Below are 20,693 nucleotides of genomic sequence, written 5' to 3' on the forward strand. Positions count from 1 at the left end.
AGTGTTTACCTCATTAAAAAAAAAAAAAAAAAAAAAAGAGATATAGGTGTATTGTTATACCTTTATATATATATATATATATATATATATATATTTGTGTGTTATTGGATGTGTATATTTACATTGCCTAGCCTTTTATGGGAGCTGCATTTGCTTGGAAAAAATGATATATGTTTATACATATACAGAGCTGTATATATGTATGTTTTTTACATATATAATTTTATTATTTCCGGGGTCCCCGCACATGGGCGGGAATATTCAGTGCTTATGACTATTGATGAGGATCCCCTGGAAGAGAATAATGCCAGTTGAGCTTGACTTTAAAATAATGTGCACAAGGTCTGTGAAGTGAGTAGGATACTGTGTTTACTAAAGTCTCTCAATCTCTGAAGCAAAGCGGGCTGTCTGTAAGTCAAATGTTTCTGCTGCTGAGGTCAAAGGGACCCCTATTTGTATTAAAATTGCAACAAGCTCCCCTGTGTCTATTCAAGACAAGGGACATTTTCAAGCACACTGTGAGGCGGTGGATACAAGGTTAATCCGCAACATTTAATCCCTTTTGAAACAGTTCACAAATAGAGTTGACCATGTGCCATTCCGCAACTGTTTTCATTAGGTAACACTAGATATTAACCATTATTCAAGAGTGTATGATGAATCAGGATGGGTGAATAGGTGCAACTGATAATGTGCAACTCAGCCCTGGCTTCAAAGGGTTACAAATTCCACGCCAACTCATGAAAATAGAAATCGTAATAAGGCCCTAAATGTCATTTGCAGACAGTCTGCATAATTCTTTCAGCAGATTTTCTTTCCGAAAATCTTTGCCATTTAGTATAGGCGGCATAAGCTGCTCCATATATGAAATAATTCATTTTAACTGGGTGTGGTCCCAGAAGGGTATCAGAAAAATCTTTATTTTGAATAATGTGGACAAATGCTCCTGTAGAGAAGCTAGACTGAAATGTGCTAACCAACATTGCCACTGTCGTGGGGCGAGGTTTGAAGGCCGAGGGAACATGGTACCTGGCATGTTAGCCCTCATCAAGCACTTTTCACGGTGACACACTTACAGCGTCCCCAGAACTGTATTCAATGCTCACTGGTCAAAGAATGAGAGGAAAGCAACCGGTGAGGCATAAGAACCCTGGGCCAACATAAGCATCCAGAACGTCCCTGGAGTAATCGACAAACTGTGGATTCAAAATGGAGACTGGTTCTCTTTGGTAGAGCCGATATGTGACAGAGTTAGGGCCGGCAGAAGAGCTCTACGTGCAAAAGCGCAAGGGGTGGCTATTGCTTCTGCCCTGGGAACCACCATAATCGCCCAGAGCAGAGATGCACATTGCTGTGCTGCACCGACTCCCAGAATCCTGACTGCAGCCGGAACAGTGGGATGTGAAGCCCTCCCCTCCAGGTAGATAGTCATTCACCCCCCCCCCCCCCCCCCCGTCCCGCCTTTCCAATCGGGGCCTGATAACAACAGTACATTAGTGGGCATCTGCAGAGTGCTGGGAGGTGCAGACTGGCTGATGCCCAGAGACGTTTCCCCTCCCACTTGCACAACTACGGTGGAACAGCCAAGCCCATCGGGAGAAGACCCTGGACAGCAGCTGGGGAAATGGGCTAAGCTCAGTACGAGGAGAGACCATGGTGTGCAACAAAAGCCACAAGATTGCCCATGAAAACCACCTGAAGAAATGTCTTCCGAAATGCTCTAGAGACTGGTGGAGTGGCACATTCAACAGAGGTGAAAAGAACAGCGGTGGAGGTCCAGGGTCCCATGCTCAAGGAACTGCTCCAGGTCATCAAAAAATTCAGGGAGGCCCTTGAAATGATGATAGAAACCGTGGCAGTGCATGTCACACTAAACTGAGCAGACATGGGAAAGACTGCAGCAAGACTTACCGCTGCTGAGGCTTCTCTGAAGGAACACAGTACTTCCATTAAGACCCTGACCACGGATGTTCGCCAATTTATAGAGATTACCTATCAGCTACATGACAAGGAGGAGGACACCAAGATCAAATCCCACCATAATATTGTGAGGTTCGTGGGGATACCTGACAAAGCGGAGGGAATGAAGGTGGAAAAATTGAGAAGGATGTGCTCCCTTACTAGTAAATTGTACAGTCCTATATAACCATGCACATTACTTTCATGAAGCCAGCCTTTTCAGAGCCCTAATAGCACTATCTACAAAATCTACCCAGTCTTGATTGTGTGCCTTCTGTGTGCCCCTAAACTTAACCCTGTATTGTTCAGTGGTTAATCCAAACCAATATATCAGGGCACCCTTCAAGACTTTGTAAATGACTGCATCTTCTTCCTTCACAGTCAAGAGTTTGTCTCTACCTGTGTTAGCAAAGGAGAGTCATGTGATAGCTGCCCACTGCCCCTAAGGAACCTTCTGAACTTTAAAGGCCCTCTCTAAAGCAGTAATCCACTAATAAATGTCATCACCCTCCTGGTAAGGAGGAACTATCCTGCTCAAGTTCCTAGTGTCAAAGGAATGTTCCCTAACTCTAGGTTCACTAGTGCTGCCACCATGGGATCCTAATCCCTTATTCTTCCTAGCCCTCTTAACTTCTAGGGTCTCCTTATCTAGGGCAATCTGTTCCTTCTTGATTCAGGGTTTGCCTCTCTCAAGTTTGAGCAGATGGCATTCCCTTCCTAAGGAGACCTCGCTCTTGCAAGAGATGGAGGTCTCTATGGAAGTGACAGAGGAGGTTGAATTGACTGAGGAGGACTTGGACCTCCCCTGGACTCTTTGAACCCTCCCAGGATGAATAAAGGGGGGCATACCTCTAGAGCCTTCCTCTGTACCATCAGTACTGTTCCCTGGGAGATTAGAGTTCTCCAGTAAAGGGTCTTCAGACTCCTCCTGGGCATGCTCAGAAGCAGATTCATAGGTGTTGGACAACCCTAGCTCTTCTTCTGGGGCATCATCACCCATACCTAAGACATCCTGCCCATCTGACCCATCAGGATTATGGAGGTCATCCTGCAGGAGCATCTCTACGAGATGATCTTTGTTAGGGTTGCTACCAATCTTAAGTTTCCTAGATGCACATAGGGTCTTACATTCGTGGAACCTCAGACCACTGGGCTCACCAACCTGAGACATAGTACTAGGTGTAGTGTGGAGCAATGCACCTGCCTACCCTAGTGAACTAAACTTCCAACGATTGGAGATAGGGTTGTTCTAAGACCCTTGACAGCCAATCCAAAAAGTTCAGTAGAACTTACTTGATAAAAGTATTTTATATGTGCCTAGCTAGTGATGGTTTTTAATGTAACCTTCACTTAGATTAAGTGGAATCTTAACATATGTGTTGTGAGTGGTGCAAGCACCAGCTCACACAGGCTGAAATGGCAGGCCTGTAGTCACAGTTTAAGTGTACTCCAATGGGTGGCACAATACATGCTGCAGCTCATGGGAGACCCCTGGTGTACTTATACTCTGGGTACCTCAATACCATATACTAGAGGGCAGATTTACAAGCCACTTGCGCCACTTTTGCATCACTTTTCCCATGTTAAAAGTGACGCAAAAATGGCGCAAGGGGCTTGTAAATATGCCCCAAGGTACTTATAAGGGTACAACAGTAGCCAATTGTGGAGGTACCAAAGTACTTATCAGAGCCAATTTAGGGGAGAGTGGACAGATGTTGGGGTCCTGATTTGCAGAAACCTAGCAGACTAAGTCAAAAACACACTGACACAAAGCAAAAAGTGGGAGTAACTATGAAAGCAGATCCTACTTTCCTAAAAGGATAATATGAACGTCCCTGACCTCCATACTGATTGAATTCTGCTCTGAAATTTTGTTTTTAGGCCTTGCAAAGCTTGATCAACATTTTTACCAAACGGGTTGCCCATCAAAAGCCATATCTAGGATTTTAAATTGATAAGTTCCAAAATGGAATGGCATGGTGAGCTAAATAACAATGGATTTCGGCCCAGATCTCTGTACTGGGGTGAATGTTTGACAATGTTCAGCATTCCGCCCATCATCTTTTTGTGTTGCTTTGTCAACCCAAGTGGGAAGGGTATACTCAGACGTGGGTCCCATGCATACTATGCCATTGATTTCAAGCTAGCCTGGCTTATGAGGGGTTATACCCAGAAACTGGTCAAGGATGCTTGTTTCCAGCCCAGCAAGGACTTGGCCTGGCAGTTAGGGCTGGACTGTGTCCATTGGGAGCAGGGTCAAGACTGATCTGCACATGGCTGAGTCCAAACTGGAAAGTTATTATGAGCAAAAAAACAACAAATTTAGGCTCAGATCTCGGTACTGGGGGTGAACGTTTGACAATGTTCAGTGTTCCGTTCATCTTTTTATGTGGCCCAAATAAATCATGCTCAGGAAACTGTATAAGTCTCCTTTTGTGTGCTGCCTTTTGGAAGTGCTTGGAGGGGCACTTTTCACATAATCTACCCCTCAAGAGGGGGCATCTCCTTTAGGAGGAAAATTCTCTTTACCCATCAAAAATTATTGCACATCTCCTTTCTCTGTCCTTAATAGTCTTACATGCGGAAGACTCGCAAATTTTGCATTCTGATGACAAATGTTTAGGATAAAGACAATAAATATTAAATACACTGAGAGTGCGGTTCATCAGTGTAAATTTTCTGTTAGTCACAAGATAAACAAGGCTTACATAGAGATTTCTTCTCTTTTTCAGCCATTGTGACAGTTTGTAACAGTTAATAGTCAGACCAAATGATCTCTCTAGTCCAAAGATTCTAACAAGCTCTCCTAAAAACAACTCACAGTACAGTAGTGCCGAAGATAGGGCTGGTTGAAATACAAGGCAGACAAAAATATATACAATTTAAGGTTCACTGAAAGATAAGAGCAAAGCGGTTGAAAGCAGATCTATGGTGGCCTCTGGCGGGAGTAGGAGAGCTTAAGCTTCCATCAAATTGGCTAAAGTTTGCGTTCTTTCAAATGAGGTGGATGTGTTACTAAATATACCACGTTGTTTCTGGCCTATGGCCATTTAACACCAAATACTGTATGCTGTATATTTTACACTGCATACTGTTGTTTTAATGTACTGGGAATTCCTAGCCTGACCACGGGAATTGTTTCAAGCATGTGAATATTTAACAGATCCAATGTTAAAGAACAAATTGCTACTTTGGAATGAATAGCTAGAAAATGAGGCACCTGTAGGTAAAGCAGCCTACCAATAAAAATAAAACCTGTCAGAATGATAAAGTACTTCAGAGACATACAGACAGACGGATGCAAAAACATAGTGTTCCAAATAAAAAAATTAAGTGAAATGGCCTGAACAAAGCTGTCTATTCTAGGCATCCTCCATTTAACCAGATATGGTATGTCTAGACACAAAGCACTGTAGGAGTATGACCACTACAAATGTAGTCTATCTAAAAAAAACAAATGTTGAATAATTTAAAAAATGTTAACCAACACACAGTAAACACTGCAAGAACATGAAACCTAACAGAATCCGCTTTTGAAAAAGGTAGTGATCCCATAAACCATTAGTTGAGAATACAAAATAGAAAGAATGTGTATGATAATAAGGATTGGAGATGACAAATGAAAACACAACAAATAGCCCCGTTTTCCTCCTTCTGAGTGTGATTTATGTTGATATGCTTTCGCTTAGAAAACTAGTGAGCATTACAACACTGCTTTATGAAGTCACCTTTTTCAATGAATCTCCATGTCTCTCCTGAATATACTTCAGAAATGCTGTAGTCCACTGTAAGGTTGTTGCTTTATCAGTCTCAGCATTGCAGAAAGGAACTAAAAGATTTAACTCATCGCAGCAAATTCGAATTCTGCGCCTGAAATCATAAATAATTACAATTAAGAAGGACCTCTTATTAGGATGTACTTACGGAATAGCTTTTGGGGAACATGTATCCAACAAACAAGAAATTCACAGGACAAAAATTCCTATTTTAAAGTTGTGCAATATCATGCAAAATGAATACTAACATCTAATTCACCTAGAACGGGGTGGGGTGAAGGGGGGATGGCTCACACTTTTTCATGCTATCAATGGAATTGGTTTCCAGCTCTGTTGTATCATGCATGCATTATCTCCTTTTGCTCAGTTTTCAAAATAAAAAGATATATAAAAAAAAATCCAATTCAACTTTAAACATTTGTTCCATTATTATCATAGCTATCTTTTGCATCCATAAGGCGCATGCTAAGTGCTGAGAACTGTTCATAGCAAGAAGATCACAAGTTTGACAGAACAAGGCTGAGTCAGCTTTCCATCCTTTTGCTATTGTTAAATTGGATAAAACACAGAGTTAAGTCTAAATAAGGAAATGTGACTTACCTGTAACACGTGTTGTTTAGCAGATAAAGGGTCCATAGAATCATAAGATTATTAATACGTTTGCGTCACCAGACCTAAGAAGTGAATAGTTTTAGAAAGCGCCTTCCTCTGAATTTAGAATTATTTATAGGTTAAAATATAAGCAAATTAATCAACATAACAAGTCATAAAAGATCCCTCTGAAGGAAGACACTGTATGCAGAATTACACTTTGGGGGGCCTATTCACAAAGGTAAACCTACACGTAAGTAATTCTACACTTGTGAATTTACACTTAGTAATACATTTACAACTTTTACCTAGCCACCATTTATAAGAGCATATTTACCTCAAAGTGTAGACTTACATGTCCCCACTCCCTGAATTTAGGGGGATGCAGCCTAATTTACTAGTGTAAAGTAACTTTTCACATGTAGGCATAGATTTCCCTATAGTAAAGTATAAGAAATTGTAAAAAATGTTATTGAATTAAAAAAAATACTAAAAGTATGTTAATGTTAAATATTAATGCAAATTATTTTTATATACTTTGATTTAATGAAGAAAAAAGAATTGCTACAGGACCATTGACTTTTGAAATAAATATTTACTTAATTTAAATATCTCAAATTTAAATTATTTATAGAGATGTATTTAATAAAATACCTACAGTAAAATATTTATTAAGTATTAAAAATGTCTAAATGTTACGTACAAAAATAATTTAAAGTAGTGAAATTACTTTAAAAAAAAATATATTTTTTAATTAATAGTACGTTATTAAAATATTTTTATTTATATATATGATTTGTTTTAAGTTTTAATTACATTTATATATATGCTAATCAATCTTGACCCTGGTCCTCATGGGAACAGTTCAGCCTGAACTGCCAGACCAGGTCCAGATACAAGCATTCTGGGACCATTTTTGGGGTGTCACCCCTCATCAGCCAGGCCAGCTTGAATCTAGTGGCACAGCGAGCAAGGGTCTCACGTCTGGACATACCCTTTGCCACTTAGGACGAACATAGGAAACACAACAAAATGATGGACGGAGAGCTGAAACTTTACAATCGCTCACCCAGCCAAGAGATCTGGGTATAATCCATCATTCTTTTGCTGAATATGCCACCCCAGTTTGGATCAAACCATATGTAAATCAGTCTTGACCCTGTTCCTCATGAAAACAGTCCAACCCGAACTGCCGGGTCAGGTCCTCCCTGGGCTGAAAAAAAGCATCCTGGGGCCGATCTTGTCACCCTGAGTAGGACAGGTATGCCCAGACATGGGTCCCGTACTCTCCATGCCACTGTAGTCAAGCTAGCCTGGCTACTGAGGGGTGACACCCTGAAACTGGTCCTAGGATGCTTGTTTCTGGTCCATGGAGGACCTGGCCTAGCAGTTCCCTTTGCATCTGGCTGGGTTTAAACTGGAATGGCACTGGGAGCAATGGAAACAATGTATTTGGTCCCAGATCTCTGTACTGGGGTGAATGTTTGAATTTGTTCAGCATTCTGTCCATCAATTGTTAATTTTGCATTTGTTTGCCTAATACACAACATACATGAATGTCAAACTCATCCTAATCACTTTGGTTATCTTTCTGCATCTTTTGTACACAGAGTACATTTGTGCATGGTGATACAACTCAATTACATCCTACAACAGCATTCTGAGGTCTCGCCCCTTCCACCATGTACAAATTATGCAGAGAGCTTCATTAAATTGATCATCTCTCTACGTGTGAGGGAGACAGTCTATCTGTGCCAGGAACAAATTATATAGCACTACATTCTTCAGACATGAGTGGTTAGGTATGTGTGTTAAAGAAACACCCCACTGATCCTCTAGCTTAATATAGGAATGTGGGATTTAATTTGGAGGTGAGGAATATGATACACACATAGACCGAAATGGCTTGGTCACACAGGGCATGCAAGAGGGGCGGCGGCATCCAGCCAGGTAGTGCAGAACATTGAGGTTGGAAGGGCGTTCAGATGGGTTGCAAAAAATGGAAGACAACATATAGGACTAGAAGGGGGTGACAGGGTCGCCACAGAGAGACTGGAGGCATCTAAACGGGGTGCAGACCAAGGAAGGGCACACAAAGGTTCTTCAGGGGAGCGGTGGGGCACAGAGAACTCCAGCAGTGGCAGGCAGGGTAGCTCACTGTGGGTGCAGGGGGACTGGGAAAAACATAGGAGCTGCAGATTTAGAAGAAGGCGGTGAGTACTGAAATTGGTAAACACATAGGGCTTCATTACGAGGCTGGCAGTCCACGGACTGCCAGACTCCTGGAGGCGCAATTACAATAAGGGCAGTCAGAGCGCCATTTCCCCACTGCAGCAACCAGGGAACCACCGTTTCCTGGAGGTGTTGCGGTGGTGAGGAGGCATTAATATGCTTGGCGGGACAGTGCATACTACACGTTTCCTCTCTGCTATGGTTTTCATGGCATCTTCACCTGCAAGACATAGACTTTAGAGTCGATGCCACGCAGGAACTGTTTTTGGTGTTCCTATTGCGGTGCCCATTTTCAGGACACCGCTGTGGGAACGTCAAAACAAAATCCCACCTGACACGAGTTACACTCGTAATCTGGTGGGCGGCCCAACCACAACTTTGGCGGCGCGGCCGCAGTGCAGACCAGGCATCGCATGCCATGGTCATAATCAGGCCCATAGAGGGATGCCGAGGGGCACAAAACTCCTCAAGAGTCTAGAGGGACAGAGCAACACAAGGAGCTGAAAGTAGGTAGGCAGTACATAAGTGAGCTGCAAGAGGTCAGAGCAACAAACTGGGCAGTTGGGGCAAACAAAGGTATTCCAGGGGCACTCAGAGCGATTGCAAGAGGGGGGCATGGCACACAAAGAACTGTAGAGCAGGTATGTGGTCACATACAGGGCATCGGGATGGCTGATGGGCACACGGAGGGCCAACTGGGGCGAGACTGCAGGTAAATAGGGGATGCAGGTGGGACGGTGGCACACATATGGGCTGAAAAGGAGTAGAGGGAACAAAAAGGGGATGCAGGGCACACACAGAGGGATAGCAGGGCACCAGGAGCATACCCACCACGACAAACTTGACTCGAACACACCGACCATTGTACACCAAAGCAATCACCATGATGCTCCAATACATCCACCGTGTACACCATCTACACAGCGATCAAACAACAGAACAGATACCATCATATAGCCGTACAACCCACAGTTTATGCCAAAACACCCAACATCATAAAACACACTCATTACCATTTGTCCACACAACCAACATCATGCACTAAGAAATCACACATACTCCATCAAGAGGCACAACATCATATGTGCGCACCACACCCATCATGCGCCCACACAACCATCATCATACACCAATGTACTCATCATCAACATACTTCCACACAGCCAACAACATACACTGAAGACACCCACCACAAAATATCCATACAACCCTCAATAAAAATACAAAAAACATAAAATTCCCTAAAGTTAAAAGGGAGTTAACGTTGACTAATAAGTGAACAGTGGCTTCACTATAAAAAATGAAATAAAGTAGAAATTCATGAGTTCAGCTACCTCTAATTCAAGTCCTAATCCCCCACAATACAAACTCCTAGCATACACTGTTCACAACATCACACAGCTTTTCAAATAGAAACATTACAGCCACAGAGGCGCGGGAGGCCCATTTTGAGCAGCAGGCAGCACTAAAAGCTGAGTGCCAAGATTGCGGTCGGCGCCGCAGCCTGCAAACCAGTAGCCTCCCGCCTTGATTACAAACTCCACGCTCTGGCAGCCATTGGGCACTACTACCTAATAACATCAGGATGTGTGACTCTCAGAGCCATGCGACGCTGTACGAAATGATAGATACATTGTAGTGAAACTGCCAGCGCCGTAGCTCAACTGCACAGCTCGTGCCCCAAGCCTGCAGGAGCAGCGCGCACAGGCCACGGGCGGCGCACCACCACACTGACACACTAGTTTGCAGTGCTTTTAGTGACAGATGAGACACCTGCATATGCATCACAATGCATTTCAGTGCGGTGATGCGGAGCACCACACTGAAATGCGTTAGTCTAACGCTTGATGCGTGATACTTGGCAGGTCTGGACAGAGGCTACACCCCGCACCTTTCATGATGGGGCTGCCCCTCGGAACACCTTATAATCTCGTCTGCTTTGAAGGGTGCCTGGACTCTCCCTGGCGGTTGGAATGTGCCTGATAAGTGCTTGAGAAGGCCAGTAATAAAGTGCGGCCACAATGTGTGTACAGGGTTGCCGTAGCCAGGGGGGGCAGGAGTGGGGCATAAAAATGCCTGACCCCTAAATGCAACTGCGAGGTTGTCAGAGATCGCTTTCAGACTCAAGCTTGCTGCCATGCTTATGGGGCTGCTAAGATCCTCCCAAGGGCTCCAGTCCTAAAAACAGAAAATCAGCTAACAGGGCTCAGTTTTTACACAGATGCCATCTGACTTTTAGCAGTGCCAGTTGAAGATGTAGGTGGAGCTAATATAGTAGGTGGGTGGAGCCAGTGGAGGGAGTCAGAAAAAAGGGGGTGTTGCCTCCAACAAACATTTGAGCACCTGCACTTCATATTTTACAAATTAAGCACTGAAACAAACATACTACCCAATGTGAGCTAATGTGGTATATTATATGGGCTGGTGGGGCAACCTCACCAAGGAATACACTGACAAAATCAACTTGGGTCCAGTGAGCTTCATCTGCTAAATCTTGGCTCAACCCTGGATAGCTGTGGCTTTGAACAGTCAGGCTTAAACAAAGGAACAAGTGTAAAGCATTTAGAAGCACATACAGTCATATAAAGACTTACAGATCTTATTTTTACGAATTGTTTGAAAACAGAATATGCAAAATCCACTAGAGGGTTCTGGAGATATGATGTTTTAAGTAGATCATAAATCTCAGCTTTCCACTCGAAAATGTAAACAGGCTTTGGTAACCACAAAGTTTGAAAATTTTGCAAAACTTTTAAAGAATTGTGTAAGGCTATTCCGGCCTGCTTTGGGTGACCAACTAAGACAAGGGGAAGACCAGAGGGCCAATAAGTAGTAGTGCAGGATGCTAAAGATGAGAATGATGTACAGTCAAAGCGGGAGTTCACCGACACAAAATAGAAACCATAAATATTGGGATACCAAAATATCATGTCAAAAATATTGATCATAAAAATTGAGTTTTTCTATACATAATGGTAAATATCATTTTACACTAATATCGAAAAATATACATAAATCATCATTTTGTTTACTATAAACGTAGCTTACATGAGTAAAACTTAAATATACTACCATATAACCTTATTAAATGTAAATTAAATATGCTGAAATATTTTTAAAAGTATATATTTACTAATTTACACAAACTCACATAGATATCTAAGTGTGTATGTTTATATACGCTTTTATGATGTAAAAATATTTTTAAAACTATACATTTTAACTTACATAATTTTATAATTATTTTCAAATGTACTAATATAACAATAATATATGTATAATTATATCAACATACAAAATAAAACACATACATCAAATAAACTGAAAGAAAATGTAAAAGATTTCCAATTTAATTATACATAAAAAGTAAACAATATATAAAAATAGGTTTTACTAAAAATATCTTACAAATTATATAAATGTGTATATATATAATAAATCTAAAATTAAATACTCAAACACATAATAATAATATATATTTAAATAATATTAAAACAACAATACAAAAAAATAAATAAACTATTCCTACTCCAATTTATACAAAAGTAGAGAAAGCGTTAAATTCAGAAGCGGAAAAATTTACTATTCCCTCTCCAGTCGGTGAAACAGTAGGGAAAGCGTTTGACTCAGGAGGTGTAAAATTTACTATTCCCACTCCGGTCGGTGCAACAGTAGGGAAAGTGATGAGGGGTAAAATGTACTATTCCGACTCCAGTCAGTGCAACAGAAGAGAGAGAGTAGTTGACTTCAAACAAAGAACATTTTAATCACTCTATTAAATAACAAAAAATATGAGTATTAAACTTTTTAAATTATGTCTAAATGTTTAACAAAACTAATTACATAATTATTTAAAAATGTAATAATTTGTATCAATTAAACAGATCATATTATTTGAATTAAAATACCACACTATATTCACACAATCATAACAGGCAACAAATAAAATATAATTGAAATTAAAAACAACAACTCAATTAATATATTACGTAATAAATCACACAATTTTTAATAAATGAATAAATGAATTGAAATGTATTACTTAAATAACTTCCCACCCTATGCCTCTACAAACTAAACTAGACCCACCTAAAATATAACTTAACAAATATGATAATTTCACAATTTACATAATGATCCATTAGATAATTAATAACACATTAATTATTAATTATCAATAAATTATTTCTTAATTAACTACCCACCCTATACCCTTAAAAACCCAACAACCCACATCGAAAATATATCTTAGAAATTATAATTCCACAACTTGCATAATTATCAATTAAACAATAAATAAACTATTAATTCTCACCCTTCACCTCTACAAACCCAACCCGCGCCTGAAATATAATCTAAAAAACATCCTAATTACACAACTTACATAACAAATAATGAATTAAATAATTATGATTAACATTAATTAATTACCTTCCCATCCTTTACCCCTACAAACCCCACAACCCACACCAAAAATATACACTGAAAATTATATCCATTAAATACACAATTTTCAATTAAATTAAATGTAGTTAATTCATTATAATTAATTTACTTTCCACATTGTAGCCCTGAAAACCTGACGACCCCACCTAAAATATAACAAAAAATAAATTAATTACGCAATTTATATAATTATCAATTAAGTAATTAATATTAATTTAAAATAAATTAATTATAATGAATGCACTTCCCAGCCTGTACCCCTACTGTTGCAGGGATTCTGCGTAGTCACAGATCTATGCTTGGGACCACAGAACCTTAGTAGGCAGGGACTGAGTCATCCTACCACCTAAGTACCCATGTGCCCGGGACTGACTAGCTATAGTGTCTCACTTGCCCTACTACTCACACACAGAGGAACAAGTGATTAGACACCTTAGAACACAACACTCCCATCAGGAATCGCGGTTACAGGACACACCCTTTCGCTCTCACATCACGGTCGTACTGGTCTACAATAAGACCTGACAGAGACACAAGAAAAGTTTAAAATGTTTATTTTAACTATCGTGCTCTAGTATGCAGTATACGTGCCACAATAAGTAATCAAATGCCTAACACAAATACGGTCAGCATACTATCCGTGCATACATATATGACAAAAGTACGTGTTCCCAAACAACAGTTGCATTTGGGTGTTTGTGCTAGGGCCTGACCAGAACAAAATAACAAGGGGCATTCTTGTTTGACCTTGTCTACGGTGTTCAGACTAAATCCCAGGAAGAACAGAATGCAAAAACAACAGCAGGTTCTGTGTGAAAGTACACCGTGGCACAAAGCAAAATAAATTGTATAGTAACATGCACGTTGCAGAGGGCACTCTGCAACGTGCTCATGCTAACAAAGGGAAAACGACAATGGGCCTGCACAGGACATATGACACTACAAACCTCACAAGCAGCTACAACACAAAAAATAACAATCAATAATAAAATTAAATTTAGAAACAACTAACAATTTACCAACAGTATGTAAATACATTAACAATACTTATACAATTTATAACATATGCAATTAAAATATATACTAAAATACATAAAGATTAAAAAACTATATTCTTTTCAACGATATATTTGTGAACGGTAGTAACAGATATTTTTGTAAACGATATTTACAACATAGATATTTTTAACATTGATATTAATTACCTTAGAAAATCAATATTATTGTGATCAATATTCCTGCACCACGATATTTGTGTATCAAGATATTAAAAATTCGATATTTGTGTACCGCAATATTTTTTACTCAACATTTTGTCAGAATACCGACGAAGGTCTTCCTGGAGCTACTCTGCGGACAACAGTCCAGGTGGGGAGACTTTGTTAACATCAGTCTATGTCCCTCGAAGACTTCTGTGGTCCAGCAAAAGTCCAGTTGCCACAGGATTATGGTCTCCTTTCACAGCAAAACCAGCGATTCCCTTTGGTGAAGGCTAATGTCTGTCTTGAGCGACCAAGGTAAACTCCGACGACTCTCTTACTGACAATTCTGAAGTTCAAGACACTGCTCGCTACTCTGAAAAGTAAATTCCGCTGTTCCTTTGGATGGTGTTTGTAGAGGCCCCGTATTTACTGTTGATTGAACTTCACACTGATACACTGGACAGTAGTTTTAAGAATTTTATACCTCCCCATAGGGCATTACGAGCCCTCTTTACTCGTTTTTGTGCCAATAACTTTGCACTTTTCTTGTACTTTTCACAGTGGCATGGATTGATTCTTTACATGTCCCAAGGATTCAGGGTTGCTACCATTGGTGTTGTCCTAAAGAGAACCCCAGTGGAGTAACATAGGGAGTCGAAACGTCGATGTTTTACATTGTTGAGTATCATCTGGTGTGGGAAAGAGATCAGAATATTCAATAAGAGAGTTCTTGGTCATTTAAAGTGTTCCACATATTTGTCAACAGTGTTTTTTGTATTTTTCTGTGTGTCAACTGTGCATTTTGATCATTCTTGTCACGATTCACTTTACTATGCGCCGTACCTTTGGGGCACCTACTTACCATTTTCTTTTTACCAATGAGTAAAACTTATGGATACAATTGTAACAGATAATTGTATCTGTATTTTGTACTTGGTTTTGCCAGGACAGCCTAAGCACAAATCTCTCTTCGAGGGAATCATTGTTTTGTTCTGTTTAGATTAACGACCAGGCTCCCAGGAACACAGGACTGCCCATTATTTGCTCTCGAGTTCCCCTTCTCGGGCGTTTAGAGATCCCGCTAGAGTCAGGAAGAAATTAGTTACTTACCTATAACTCCAGTTCTTCAGGTTGGTATTTTTAAAATATTCACGTTTGACTCATTCTTCGCCATCAGGTCTAGTAAACTTTGATAGCGACAAACAGTATTAAAATGGGCATAGGCCTCAAAAGCTGTGTTCCTCTAGTAGCACAACCACCTCATTTTAAACAACCCAGCCAATGAAGTAAGGTGCCGGGTTCCCTGACCTCACCTAAAAGCAAGCATAGCTCAGATTTCAAAGGACATGTGGGAGACAAATTCATAATAGAAACTGAGCCTCTGACCTTGGAAGACAGAGGGTTGCATGTGAATATATGAAAGATGTCAAAGCTGAAGAATGGAATTGTATTGGAGCGTTCATATTTTCACATGCTTGAATCAGAATAGAAGGCAGTACATAACATTATAACAGTGGGAAACAGGCTCACTGAAAGAGATTACATAGGTCTACCTGCCCCACCGCCCAGTCAGCTGCTGCATTCACATCTAGACAGTTGTACTTTGTGAATATGTGCCTGTTCTTCCACGTGGTTGCAAGACACACATCTTGCAAAGGCACTCCGGCATAAAGTACACCACTGTTGCTATGGACCATATGGAATGCGCCCTCACTCTGCCCTGGAGCAGACCTTGAAGCAGAAGGTGATGTAGGCTGACAGCCAATGTACTATTACCTATTCGCGAGGCTTCGATCTATGCCTGGAATGGCCCAAAAATACAACAGCTAGTAAAACGTGTGAATGTTTTTTATTTTTCTATACAAAAATTGATGCACCTTCGAACATCCAGTGAGTGCAGGGATTATTCTGCTGACGTTGTCGGAGAAGGAAAAAATGAGCGCGGAATAACAGGCTCTTTCAGGTGAAAGTCTGTGAGCACCTTCAGAATACAATTTGAGTTAGTTTAAAGGATTACTTTATCAAATCCAAGAAAAGGTTATTTTATTGTAAAAGCTTGCAACTCCGCAACTCTTCTTGCTTTTGTGAAGGCAAGCTAAAGTGACCTTTGTGGACTAGTTTAAAGGGAGGCAGTATCGTTTGTTTAGTACTGTGTAAAGGGGGAAAGCTCTTAACAGCCCTTTCATAAATTGATTTACAATCCTTTGTAAGAGCAAGAATGTGAACTGTCCTCCGTTCTTCTGGATGATGGGAATGCTGCTAGATGGACTCTTATTGAGCACCTAACACCACTTCTAGTCCCGTGCAGTAGGTATGAAAGGATTTGATGGGGCTGCATGGAGACCAGGTTGAGTTCTTCATCTCTACGCACAAGCAGAAGCTCTTCCTCTTGGCATTATAAATATTCATAGTTGAAGCCAGAGTATAACTGTAATGGGATGGAATGTCCAGTTAAAAGGTTATGGGTGATAAGGGACCTAGCTATGAGACTGAGGGACCTGAGATCATGATTAAGAATCTCTGCATTGTGTCTCAAGAGGAGTATGGGATGATGTTTGTTTGAACTGTGTGGTGGGGTATGCAGGCAATCTCAGTAGGTTGCTGCTACAGTACAGGCAAGGTCACACCAATGCAATGAGGTTCAGGGAATAATGATAAATATTCCTCAGTATCTTGGGGATTAAGGTAAAAAAATGGAGGAGAGGTGTAAGCAAAGATATTCAATTATCTTGTCAAAAAGGCATTGCCCATGGTTCCTGGTTGCCACTACCTGCTGGCGTAACGCTAGCACTTCTTGTTCTCCTTCAGGGGCTTACCACTGATGATCATAAGCACTGAATAGACCCATTCAAGTGCAGCGATCTCCAAGCACTTGTTCCAAAGCCACAGTTTGTGAAGTGTATTAAACTTACTTTGGAAAGGCCAGGCCAAATGTATAATGAATAATTTAGCAGTCTAACAGCAGGCTATATTGCCAATTGCATTAAAGTACTTGTACTTTAGAAGATGGAAGACGTTGCCTACAGTTTTCATAGGTCATAAGAAGAAGGAAACCATTTTTCTTTTAAAGTGAATGAAAGGGAAAGACAGGGCAATGTAATTTATAGGCTGCAGTAATCTTAGAAAGTGAATGGAACACTACACCAACAATTGTTTGTGACTGACAAAATTACAACACATTAAAGACAACATACATTCTAAAAGACTGTTGTATAGAAACTGTGGCTCCTCTTGATGAGGAATTAATATAATGCCAATGTGGACTCCAGCAAGAAGGGAGCTTTCAGAAAACTTTCATTGTGAAACATATTCGTCACCACCATGTTACAATTCATTTCACAAAACATATCCTACTCTATTTCCATCATATCACTCTAAACAGTTGAGGGATATGGCAAATTCATACAATGTGTTTCTCCACTGTACACTTTACCAACATTTCTAAAACTGATGGGGAGATGAGGGAAAAACTAAATTATGTTCAGCTCATCAACATGAGAAATTTAATATAACGCATTAACATATTTTCATATCATGATATTAATTCCTCATGAAGGGGAGCCGCATTTTTAGTACAATAGTCTTTTAGAATGTATGTTGTTTTTAATGTGTTGTAATTTCATCGGTAATAAACAATTGTTGGTACTTGTATCTATCTTTGGGTAAAATGTTAGTATGGTCTTTTATTTTTGCTTTATTCGTTTTGGGTTTTGTGCAACTCACGTACAATTGTGCTCTTTTTATGTATTGATTGTATGTTTTTGTCCACATGGTGTTGGTGCATTTGGATTAGTTACTTACCTGTAATCCTAGTTCTCTTCCAGGGGTATCCTCATCAAAGTCATAAGCATTAGAATATTCCCGCCCATGCGCGGGACCCCGGAAACACTATATTATATGTGCCCCACATATATATATCCATATATATATACCTATCTATCTATCTATCTATCTATCTATCTATCTATCTATCTATCTATCTATCTATCTATATATATATTCACTGAAAAAACCATAGGTTTCACACATGTTATAGTTAGCGGAAATTTTACTGATAAAAAACCAGTGAAATTGCCCCGTTATAGTTAGTGCTGGCAACTATAACTCACGCGACCGCAATCTTCTGCTGATGCTAATACTGTATTTAGACACTTATTTGCCCATGTCTTCTTCCATACATTTTTAGCTATACATATATTACAAATATTTTTTTTTCATAAAGACACATATGTCATCAGCAGAAGATTGCGGTCGCGTGAGTTATAGTTGCCAGCACTAACTATAACGGGGCAATTTCACTGGTTTTTTATCAGTAAAATTTCCGCTAACTATAACATGTGTGAAACCTATGGTTTTTTCAGTGAATTTGCAAGGTTTTTTAAATGCTAATTCCTAACTATAACGTGTGTGAAACCTATGGTTTTTTCAGTGAATTTGTACGTTTTTTTAAATGCTAAGTTACTTTACGCCATTCGAGGCGTGCGCGCCCACTTAACGCAGTTCGTTCCGTGCACGGTTTTTATCAACTTTAATAAGCCCTGTACATTTGGTGGCCTTCGGCCACCAAAAGCACAGGGGGTGGGGTCAATGTGGATAGTGTTTTTTTTATTTCGATTTTATAATTTCATGTTGCCAAAATTTAGTTTTTTTTACCTATTAAGAAGCCCTGTACATTTGGTGGCCTCCGGCCACCAAAAGCACAGGGGGTGGGGTAAGTGTGGATAGTGTTTTTTTTTTGTTTGTTTTTTTACCGTACGCTTACGGTAAGCGTACGGTAAGCGTACTCGGCGAAATTGCCGAAAAAAAAATAAAACCGTTTTTGCTCTTGGGGGATGTTTGGGGACTCCCTCAACATGACTGTGTGGGAGGGAGTTGTCAAAAATGCCCCGTAACATGTTTTTGGGCATCAAGTTTGAGAAATAACTCTCAATGCGAGAGACAAAATGGCGGACGCCGCTTCCTGGTTTCGGCCGATTCGAATGTTTACTAAGATCTAAGAGCCAATCAGAATCGCGCTCGCGCACGCCACCGTACGCTTATGGTAAGCGTACGGTAAGCGTACCGTAAGCGGGCTCAGATATATATATTGATTTAAAGGCTATTTTCTCAGAATCTACTGAACAGATTTACACCAAACCTACAAAAGGCACTTCCTTGACCTAGGGACTACCTCTCTGCCAAATTTCTAGTAATTCTGTTCAGCCGTTCGGGCTGTAGCTCGTTCTAAAGGTCCTATGGAAAAATGCATGGGAAAAACGCGTTTTGGGACCCCCCTTTTATCTCAGCCCCCGCTTGACGAATCCCCCCGAGACTTTCAGGGTAGGAGCGGAGCGTAGCGCCCCACCTATTTTGAGAAATTCGCGAGGATTCATCGACCGGCGCCAAAGTTATTCAAAATAGAATGTTGAGGTTTTCCTATGGAAAAGGGGTCCTAACTATAACTACCTACTGGCGACCGCCAGTAGGTAATATATATATATATATATATATATATATATATATATATATATATATATATATATATATATATATATATATATATATATATATATAAAAATAAGCAATTGCAGCCTAATAAACATCAGAGCTGAATCATGCTGTAAGGAATTTCTACCATACATGAAAAACATGCATTAGAAACAGGAGAAACAACAACAACATTTGTTTAGAAACTGTTTTAATGCTCAGCAAACAGTAGAAATTCTCATAAATCACTGAAAGCATAGGAAGTTTAAAGTATGCTTCTATCAGGGTGCATTTATCTGCCATTACGGCGTACAGGAGATCTCCTAGTCAGCCCTCCTTTTTCCAAATGCAGATGGTCAAGGACTTCTTACAGGGACTGAAGAAAGTGTATCCCCCTGTTCGAAACCCTTCTCCTCCGTGGGAGTTGAACCTGGTGTTATCTAAATTGATGGGCCCACCTTTTGAGCCAATCCACAGAGCTTCCTTGCAGCATTTGTCTTGGAAGGCCGCTTTTCTGGTAGCCAGCGCACAGAGTAAGCGAGATCCAAGCGCTGTGTACCAATGAGCCTTACACTGTTTTCCACCATAACAGAGTAGTTTTAAGGGCGCATCCATCTTTTCTCCCTAAGGTGGTGTCTGATTTTCATATCAATCAGTCCATTTCCCTTCCATCCTTTTTCCCAAATTCAGCGACCCCGGCCGAGCGGTCGCTTCATTCCTTGGACCTCAAGAGGGTGCTTAAGTTCTACTTAGAAAGTACCAAGGGCATAAGGAAGACAGATCAGTTATTTGTCAATTATGGCGCCATGAGAACAGGCTTCCCAGCCGCTAAGAGATCCATTTCGAGATGGATTGTATCCTGCATTACCTTAGCTTACCAGCTGGCGAAAAGACCCTTACCGTTGCCTCGTAAGGCGCATTCCACTAGGGGGAAAGCGGCCACAGTTGCTTTCTTACATGACGTCCCAATGTCAGAGATATGCAAGGCTGCAACCTGAAAATCGGTTCATACCTTTACGAG

At 40.4% G+C, this 20,693-nt stretch overlaps 1 protein-coding gene across 2 annotated transcripts in view; it reads right to left on the bottom strand.

Moving 5' to 3' along the window:
* Positions 1-20,693, bottom strand: part of TCFL5 (transcription factor like 5) — an 818,878-nt gene that overhangs the window by 81,057 nt on the left and 717,128 nt on the right. For both annotated transcript variants that reach the window (XM_085619728.1, XM_085619727.1), the window contains exon 5: positions 5,688-5,829. In XM_085619728.1, the coding sequence (XP_085475854.1) occupies positions 5,688-5,829 (142 nt within the window). The remainder of the gene's footprint in view (positions 1-5,687; positions 5,830-20,693) is intronic.

Source organism: Triturus cristatus, chromosome 7 (genome assembly GCF_964204655.1).
Source record: "Triturus cristatus chromosome 7, aTriCri1.1, whole genome shotgun sequence".
NCBI classification, from domain to species: domain Eukaryota; kingdom Metazoa; phylum Chordata; class Amphibia; order Caudata; family Salamandridae; genus Triturus; species Triturus cristatus.